This window comes from Macrobrachium nipponense, chromosome 25 (assembly GCF_015104395.2).
Source record: "Macrobrachium nipponense isolate FS-2020 chromosome 25, ASM1510439v2, whole genome shotgun sequence".
In the NCBI taxonomy this organism is placed as follows: Eukaryota; Metazoa; Arthropoda; class Malacostraca; order Decapoda; family Palaemonidae; genus Macrobrachium; species Macrobrachium nipponense.
In genome coordinates, this window is record NC_087214.1 from 4046234 (window position 1) to 4056133 (window position 9900).

The following is a 9900-nucleotide window of genomic DNA, read 5'->3' on the forward strand; positions in this document are numbered from 1 at the left end:
TGAGAGCTAGTCCTCCTTCCTCCAAACAGCTGTTGGCTCTCATCCAGAGAGCTCGTCCTCCTTCCTCCAAACAGCTGTTGGCTCTCATCCTGAGAGCTGGTCCTCCTTTGCCTGCAGCAAAATACATATTTTTTACCTGTCCTCCCTAGAGGGAAGCATGAATGAGCCACAGGCTGGCCTGATGACTGTTGGGTGTCAGTCCCAAAGCATTGTTGGAGGGACTTATGCTTGGGGAACATGAAGCTTTTCTTCTTGTACTGGAGATATTCAACCCCTCACTCGCAGGCCATTCTCTTTTCTGCCACCAGAATTTCAATACCATCAGTGCTGCCCTTTGCATCAAGGTGAGTTTGTCTAGCTTTCAGTGCCTCTTTCATTGCTCTACGTCTCTCCTCCAATAGTTTCTTGCGGGCCTCATCTCGTGCCTTTCGTTCCTCAGAGCAATTCTTCATAGCCTTTTTCATAACTTTTGCTGGTTCCCTCTTCATAGGGCCTTTGGTGACATTATTAGTATTCTGTGTATTTGGGTTCTCTTTCCATCCATTGGCTTTAAGAACACTGACTTCTTTGAAAAGCTGGTGTACATTATCCACCTGGATGGACACCATGTCCCAAAATCCAGCCAGATCTTCAGCTAGTATAGCAGGTTCTTCACCTTTGGGCCCATCAATATTTTGTTGACACAGTCCTCTGAACTGCTCTATCTTCTGCGAGATGAGGAGGCGCGCCTTTCCTGTTGCTGCGAGGACCTTTCCTTGTACCTCCTCACTCATCTGTGGTGTGAAGGTTTCCAGGTCAGATTCAGCATTGTTTATCAGGGCTTGTAATCCCGAAACCTCGTTTTCAACTATTTGTAAGAATTGGTGGCCTTCGCTTTGTTTTTCTACTTCCTTTGTTTTCTCATTAACTGTGTCACCTTCATCTCCCTTTGTCCTTTTCTCCTTATCTTCACCTGCTAAATTCTGCAAATGGGCAATGTTTTGTTCTGCCAACATAATTTCCACATCATCTACTATGCCATTTGCATCAGGCTTAGCTGGTTTAGCTTTCAATGCCTCTTTCATTGCTCTACGTCTATCCTCCAATAGTTTCCTGCGGGCCTTGTCTCGTGCCTTTTGTTCCTCGGAGCAATTCTTCGTTACTTTTTTCATAACTTTTACTGGTTCCCTCCTTGCAGGGCCTTTGGTGACATTATTAGTGTTCTGTGTATTTGGGTTCTCTTTCCATCCATTAGCTTTAAGAACACTAACTTCTTTGAAAAGCTGGTGAACATTATCCACCTGGATGGACACCATGTCCCAAAATCCAGCCAGATCTTCAGCTAGTATAGCAGGTTCTTCACTTTTGGGCCCATCAATATTTTGTTGACATAGGCCTCTGAACTGCTCTATCTTCTGTGAGATAAGGAGGCGCGCCTTTCCTGTTGCTGCGAGGACCTTTCCTTGTACCTCCTCACTCATCTGTGGTGTGAAGGCTTCCAGGTCAGATTCGGCATTGTTTATCAGGTCTTGTAATACAGAAACCTTGTTTTCAACTATTTTTAAGAATTGGTGGCCTTCGCTTTGTTTTTCTACTTCCTTGATTTTGTCATTAACTTCACCACCTTCATTGCTCTTTGTTATTTTGTCCTCCTTTCCACATGTTAAATTCGGCAAATGGGCGGTTTTGTTTTCTGCCACCATAATTTCTACATCATTTACTATGCCATTTGTATCAAGTAGTATTTGTTTAGCTTTCAAAGCCTCCTTCATTGCCCTGCGTCTCTCATCCAACAGTTTCTTGCGGGCCTCGTCTCGTGGCTTTTGTTCCTCAGGACAAGTCTTCATAGCTTTTTTCACAACCTTTGCTGGTTTCCTCTTCACTGGGCCTATGGTGACATTATCAGTGGTCTCTGCATTTTGGTCCTGTTTCCATCCATTAGTTTTCAGATCACTGACCTCTTTGAAAAGGTGGTGTACATTATCGACCTGAATTGATACCATGTCCCAAAAGCCAGCTAGGTCTGCAGCCATTATAGTGGGTTCTTCACCTTTTGGCCCATCAATATTTTGTTGACATAGACCTCGAAATTGTTCAACCTTCTGAGTAATGAGGAGGCGGGCTTTTCCCAGGGCAGCTAAGACCTTTCCTTGTACCTCTTCATTCATCTGTGGTCTAAACGTTTCCATATCTGATTCTGCGTTGTTTATTAGATCCTCTAATTTTCTGACTTCCTCATCCACTATTCTCAGGAATCGTTTCCCTTCCTTTTCCTGTTCTTCATCTTCTGTCTTTCTATCCATTTCCTCTCCAGTTCTCTCTTTTTCATCTGCACATTCATTTAGACGTTCTTGCAGTATATTGTTTGCAGTATTGAGGCCATTTAAATAATCTATTTCTTCTTGTTCATTTATCAAGTCTTCGGTTTGTGTCAAAACTTGAATGGTGTCTGCTGCTTCTTGTATTTTCCTTTCAGTCTCCTGGGTCGCATCAACGATTTCTTCAGCATGTGAATTTTCGTCACTAGCCAAGGGATTTTCCAGGTCTTGTGTCCTCTCCAGGAGAGCGTCCTCTTCTATCGTCATCTGAGCCTTATCCTTGAGGAGGTCGCAGTTCTTCTCTTGAGCCTCCTCCACTTCTCTTTCTAGATTGAGATTAATGTCCGTCAAGTCTTCCAGTTCACATCGAATCCTAGGTTCTGCGTTCTCTGTTGTCTTGCTAACCAATTGTCCTTCCTGATGTTTCAGGAATAATATAAATAACATTCCGCAGAGTCCTCCCAATAGTCCAGCATACAAGTTTTCCCGAAGGATACCGCCGAACGACCAAGAAGGAAGGACTTCCTGCGACATAACGAGTAAATTATCAGGTCCCTCTGCAGGGACCTGGGCCATCTCAACGTTCTTCAGTCCTTCAAACAGTCCAACAAAGTTTCCATGAAGGAAACCGCCTAAAGACCAACAAAGAAGGACAAGCAATATGATCAAGAAATCCACAACTACCTTTGCAGGGAGTTGGGCCATCAAAAAGATTATAAGTCCTCCTACCAGGCCAACAAAGTTTCCATGAAGGAAACCGTCAATAGACCAACAAAGAAGGACAATCAATATAATCAACAATAAGTCCATAATTCTCTCTACAGGGAGCTGGGAAATCACAAAGATTATTAGTCCTCCTACTAGTCCAACAAAGTTTCCATGAAGGAAACCAACAAAAGACCAACAAAGAAGGGCTGACAATATAATCCATAGATCCCAAAGTCTCTCTGCAGGGTGGTGGACCATCTCAAAGTTGCTAACACATTGGACAATATGGTTAAACATGTTTGGTGATTATACTACTTACTGGAGGTTTGCCTATAGGTAGTTTTAAAAAATGCTACGACTGGCTTCTGAAGATTCCTCTGGTTCCTGAAGACTTCTGTGGCTTCTGAAGATTCCTCTGGCTTCTGAAGACTTCTGAGGCTTCTGAAGATTCCTCTGTCTTCAGAAGATTCCTCTGGCTTCTGAAGAATTCTCTGGCTTCTGAAGACTTCTTCGACTCTAATGATCCAGAATGTCTCCATCGGTGATATGCGATAAGGGCTCCAGCGTATGCATCAGCCTAGCGTTCCAAAGACTTCCATCTTCACACTCTCTTATGCACGCGCACGCACACACACACACACATGCGTATTCGTCCTTGTGCTATGACTAAATACTAACTCGAAGAAACTTTACGTTGAAATAAAGAATTTATATATAAAAAAAAAACTGGGCGAAATTCGTAGTTCTCCATTTAGGCAAAAGAGTCAGGAATTTCAGATGGAAAAATGCGTATTTCCGTCATACATCGGCCTCAACTCTCTAAAATGCTTTCGTCATTAAAGGTAGCCACTGACAATCATCAGTTATACTTGGGCAGTTATGCACAGGTGAAACTGAACGTTAGTGAGTTCAGTTTTGCCTGTTCAGGCCGACTTTGCAGGCATAACTGAACTTCAGTACCGGCCTTTAGACTTAGAATTACAGGTTGTCCATAAAGTCCCAGTACCATTACAATAAACAAATATCTGTAATGGTACTGGGACTTTATGGACACCCTGGATTGTTATTATGATTGTTAGTGGGAGCTATGTTAGGCATTTCTACGTGACGCCATTCCCCCTAAAGCAGAGTTCTTTTCTCTTTATGTTAGTTATTATTCTGATGCTCCCTCCTCGCCTGTATTAGTAAATAATATTGAAGAATACGAGGAGTAATCACGTTCTTTAGTTGAAGATTTGGATAAAATCAGACCCTTTTCTCGTGTGTGAATGTTGGTATAGTGTTACAAAAACGCTTCGAAATCCTTTAAATTTTACGTATTACTGTAACTGAATTTTAAGTAGAATTTTAAATACATACCAAGACTTACATAGGATAAAAGGGTCTGATCTCGTCGCCATCTTGAGCACGCTTGTGTTTATTTTTAAAAGGAGAAGAAGACGACTTTAACTTGGCCTTTCAAACAAAATTGTAATGGAAATGACAAAATTATAATGGGAAAAAATTGTAATGGAACAATTATGCTTAAATATTTTCCCATAAAAATAGTAAACAAGTAAATAATTCTCCGAAGATATCTAGTTTTCTTTACAACATATAATACTGCATAAAACCGCTAACTATGCCCGGTAGGGGCGGGTGGGGGGGGGGGGGGATACGGGGGAGATGGGTTGGGGGGTGGGGGGCAAGATATTGCCGGGCGACCCGAATCTAACAAGCTGTTCCGAGAACCTCCTAGAACTACTGACTTGCAATGTTGCAACTACAGTTCTGGCAATAGCAACCAACTACAATCACTATAGATGTAATCACAATTATATTTATTATTATTATCTCAATGACGACCGCCATAATCAAAGGTAATTTAGTAGTAATTTTCTCAGTCATTTACACCAATTACATATTAATAATAGCAACAACTGAAATCACTAGATGTAATTAATATTATTTATATCATCATTATTATCTCAATTACGACCGCCATGATTAATCGTAATTTACTAGTAATTTTCTCAAATATTTGTTTTTTAAACTAGTTGCAATTCTAATAACAACAATTGAAATCACTAGCTACAATAACAATTATTTTCAATATCATCATAATTATTACTATCTCAAAAACGACCGCCATAATCAAAGATAATTTACTAGTATTTTTTTTTTAAATAATTTGCACAAATTACAATTCTAATACCAACAACGAAAATCCCTAGATTTAACTATAATTATTTATATTATTATCATAAATCATCACTATCTCAGTTACGAACGCCTCAATCAAAGATAATTTACTACGTTTTTTTTTCAATAATTTACGCAACAACTGAAAATCGCTGAATATTTTTAAATACATCTTAATCTTCCCATCACTATCCCAATTACGCCCTCCATAATCAAAGGTCCATTCCCCCTCCACCCCACCCCCCCCTTAGAGGAAAGAATGGATACATTGAGGGGTCTCCCCAGCCAGAGCCATTATCACATTACCAGCTCATCGCAATATCATCAGTATAGAAGAGAAGAGAATCATCAGTATGTGCAAATTGACTGTAGATTATAGAACGACCCCAAATTCGGAAAGGGGAAATGAAACCTTCGTACGAAAGTAGCCCAGCAGAGAGAGAGAGAGAGAGAGAAATGCAAAAAGGAAGAGGGTAGTGGATATAGAAATTCCTATAGGCATATTATTATGCTATATATACACACACACACACACACACACATATATATATATATATATATATATATATATATATATATATATATATATATATATACATACATACATATATATATATATTATATATATATATAGAAAGGAAATAACTGACTTGATTTATAGCTCCTGAATGAAATAATTATGAAAGCATAGCTGAAGTGGTACTAAAAAATACAATTCGCTTGTACACACACACACACACACAAATATAATATATATATATATATATATATATATATATATATATATATATATATATATATAAGAAAATGAGAGAGTGAGAGAGAGAGAGAGAGAGAGAGAGAGAGAGTGGTGGAGTGATAGGTCTGCATTACCCACCTGAGATTCAGTTCCGTTGTCCTGGGAAATCTATTTTGTAGCTGAGAGACCATTCAGCTAAAATCTACCCTGAATATGCAGATGGATTATTAACAATGTTTTGTGTATCGGTTTTGACCCGGCCGAGAGAGAGAGAGAGAGAGAGAGAGAGAGAGAGAGAGAGAGAGAGCACAAAAAACCCGACCAATCATTTGGTTGTTCTGTTTGAACTTGGGCCATAATCCTCTCTCACCACCTACTCCTTTCTCGTTCCCAGCTGGATTCTATCACTCGTGAGTGTTCTACAACTGGAATGGAATTGTTCCAGATTCCTGTTTTCCTGCAGCGCTGGACCTACCAGCTGTCTCCTTCTTGTTTCATCACCGAACACGGGTTCGATTCCTGGGCGAGTCATGTTACCTTCTGGAATGAAATTGTTCAGGATTCCTTTTTTTTTCTATAACGTAGGACCTGCTGTTTACCTTCTTGTTTTGTCGCAGAGCACAGGTTCGATTCCTGGGCGAGTAACGGTGACTCATTTAAGCTATGCAATAAGATAGGGACCTGACAGTTATTCGAGTGAGGTGGGTCGCAGCCAGAAAGAAAGAGAGTATGAGTGCATGCTGGGAAATATCTGCCTGGTTTTCATTCACTCCCACAACCTCATTCTTGCTGACATTAATTATTCACTTTCTTCTCTTACAAACACTTTCACTCTAGTGTCTGCAGTTTTTCTTCACTAGCACCTATTAGTTTGTTTGTTTGTATGGTGTTTTTACGTTGCATGGAACCAGTGGTTATTCAGCAACGGGAACAACGGCTTTACGTGACTTCCGAACCACGTCGAGAGTGAACTTCTATCACCAGAAATACACATCTCTGACTCCTCAATGGAATGTCTGAGAATCGAACCCGCGGCCACCGAGGTGGCAGGGCAAGACCATACCAATCACGCCACCGAGGCGCTATAGTAGATTCACATCAACCGTGCATTTAACGTCTAGGCCAGCCCCTTACGACGCTCCTGATTGGCTGTTGATAAGCCAATGACAGGGCTGGAAACTCTCAGTCTCTCGAGAGAGTTCACAAAGGCAGGATGTATGTTCCACCTCTCCTGACCCCCAAGAGAAGTGGGACACACATCCTACCTATGTGAACTCTCGAGAGAGTGAGTTTCCAGCCCTGTCATTGGTTTATCAATAGCCAATCAGGAGCGTCGTAAGGGACTGGCCTAGACGTCAAATGCACGGTTGATGTGAATCTACTATAGCGCCTATTAGTAACTATTTCGCACTCCTAAATCTACCGTCCCTTCTTGAATGATTTAATTCATGAAGATAATGGACAGACTTGGATACATAAAGACACTTGTCTCAGATAGTCTGGCATACTAACCCACCAGCTATTCTTTCTAATTATATAAACACTTCACTTCCATCATATATTATACTTTCAAAGTCAATCAGTTCATTGTCCATCATAAATAACTTCCCTATTGCCTTTCTGCCAATTTTTTAGCAAGTTTCTTTTTTTTGGGGGGGGGGGGCTGGGGGCTAGGGGGGGAGGGCTGGGGGTGGTCCAATGCTCTTTCCTTTTACTTACAAACTTCTCAATAAATGTCAAAACTTGGGGTATAAGATCCTATAAAATGATCTAGATGATGTTTACGAATTAACACAATAAAACTAAGTAACAAAATACTATTATTATCTCATAGACCTTAAACTTATTGGAGATACAGACACGATTTTAAGTTCAGTTTACTGGATTTCAAACTCAAATAAATTCATTCTAAAAAAATACATGAGATTAATATATTATGGTTGAATTTGTATAATGACTTCGAAAGTATGATCTTATTTTCCCCTTGTAGATCGAAAGATTAAATATCTATTTTTAAATAAATGACGACGAAAAGACAATTATGCAATAAACTAAGCGTGTCAATATAATTCTGAAACCTTCCCCTGCCGCCAACGTGACTTGTAAAAGCACAGAGAAAGTGAAGAGACTGAAAAATAAAAGCTCTGAGTGCTGGAAAACCTTCATTCAATAAAAAAAAGATGCAGCTTAACTTCCTATATGAAGTGGTATATGAAAATGGCGATACCTTTTTTGAGAAAAAGAATATCGTAGGACTTCGTGCAGTTGGTGGCAATTTCCCAAGTGGATTAATTAACCGCTACACGTTTTCTTATTAGGATAACATAAAGATTCGCGTGAAGACGAGAGATGAGTGAATACTAAATACTTGAATCAAATCAATAGAATATTCTTAATTATTTAAAGAAAATGCGAAAGAATACAACTGATCTCAAGAGTGTTCAAACTCGGCATCGAATTGTCCTTTATTTATTTATTTATTTATTTTGTCCCTAAATGAAGGGAATGATTTGCATTGTTTCCTCAAACTATATTACGCGTGAAAGGGAAATTGATATTCAAGATCAGGATGGAATACGAGTATGCAATTTGATGTTCGTTATGCAGTAAATACAGCGACAGAGAATCTTGTCAGTTTATCAAAAATGTAACAAATAAATGAAGGTAGATGAAGAAAACATGAGTCGAGAATAAATTTATCAGCTGAGAACATGAAAAAGCAAAGCTAAGCAAGTAATTCCTATCAATAAATCGTGATTTAAGCTAATATTTCCTGACATTTTCCTAACAAGCAATATCTGACCTTTCATTCAAGTTCATCTAAACTTTTCAACATGATTTCCATGCAAGGAATATCATAGCTAATAACTGTACTATACTGGAGAAAATACAATAAACTTTGCCAAAAGGCCTATACAGAATACATAGAGATTATTACCAAAGTTCGATTGAACGAACTTGCACGAAAACATAAGAGAATCCCTTTTCCCCTAAACGCTTAACAAGTATTTTGATGAGCTGCAAAATTAATCTGAATAAAAAAAAGACATTATTATTAGTATTACCATGAATAATACCAGCAGTGATATCACGCGGCCTTTAACCAATCAAAATGAAGCCCGGCGTGATGATATGCAGCTGAGAAGATCGGCGCGCCTGTTGAGCATGCGCTCGGGAGCTGGCTTGTGCCCGCAGCCAGGCAGCCAATGAAAAAGCAGCTCCCCACTCACTAGCTAATGAAAAGGCAGCGGCACGACGCCCCCGCTGCACCACCGCAATATAAGCAGCTGGACTCACCCTCTCACTTCAGTCCTTCACCCACCTCCGCCCAAGAGGATGTCTGAGGTTTATTCAGACGAAACGTCCGGAAAGAATCGAAAAGAATAGAAAAGAAATAGAATTTAACATAAATTCTATCTGCAATAAACTCTACGGGTTATACCCGAAAATTTGACTACCCCCACTGGAATTTTTTTTACCAATGAAAATCCAATCGTTTGACCTAATTGAGATATGTCAACCTTCGGTGCGTTGCTCACCAGTTTAAGCAACAATGATAAAGCAATAATTAGAAAAATAGAGAAGAACCTGTATAAAATTAATGCAGCTGAGGCAGCAATCACTTTTGATAAAACATATTATTATTATTATTATTATTATTATTATTATTATTATTATTATTATTATTATTATTATTATTATTATTATTATTATTATTATTATTATTATTCAGAAGATGAACCCTATTCACATGGAACAAGACCGCCAAAGGAGCCACTGATTTGGATTCAAACTTCCAAAGAATCCATTGGTGTCCATTCCAAAGAAGTAATAGAAGGTGGTAAAGAGAAATACAGAAAGAGGAGATCAGTTATTAGAAAAACAGATAAATTTTAAAAATGAATAAATTGATAAATAAAAATTTAAGGAAAATATTAAGAAGTGAAAGAAAAAGAGGATATAAAACAGGGAGAG

At 39.1% G+C, this 9900-nt stretch overlaps 1 protein-coding gene across 1 annotated transcript; it reads right to left on the bottom strand.

Moving 5' to 3' along the window:
* Positions 1-275: 275 nt before the first annotated feature.
* LOC135198963 (uncharacterized) lies at positions 276-3544 on the bottom strand. The gene is made up of 2 exons (XM_064226883.1): positions 3325-3544; positions 276-2929 (listed from the first exon to the last, which is right to left on the bottom strand). The coding sequence occupies exons 1-2, from the start codon at positions 3542-3544 to the stop codon at positions 276-278; spliced, it is 2874 nt and encodes a 957-aa protein (XP_064082953.1).
* Positions 3545-9900: the final 6356 nt, after the last annotated feature.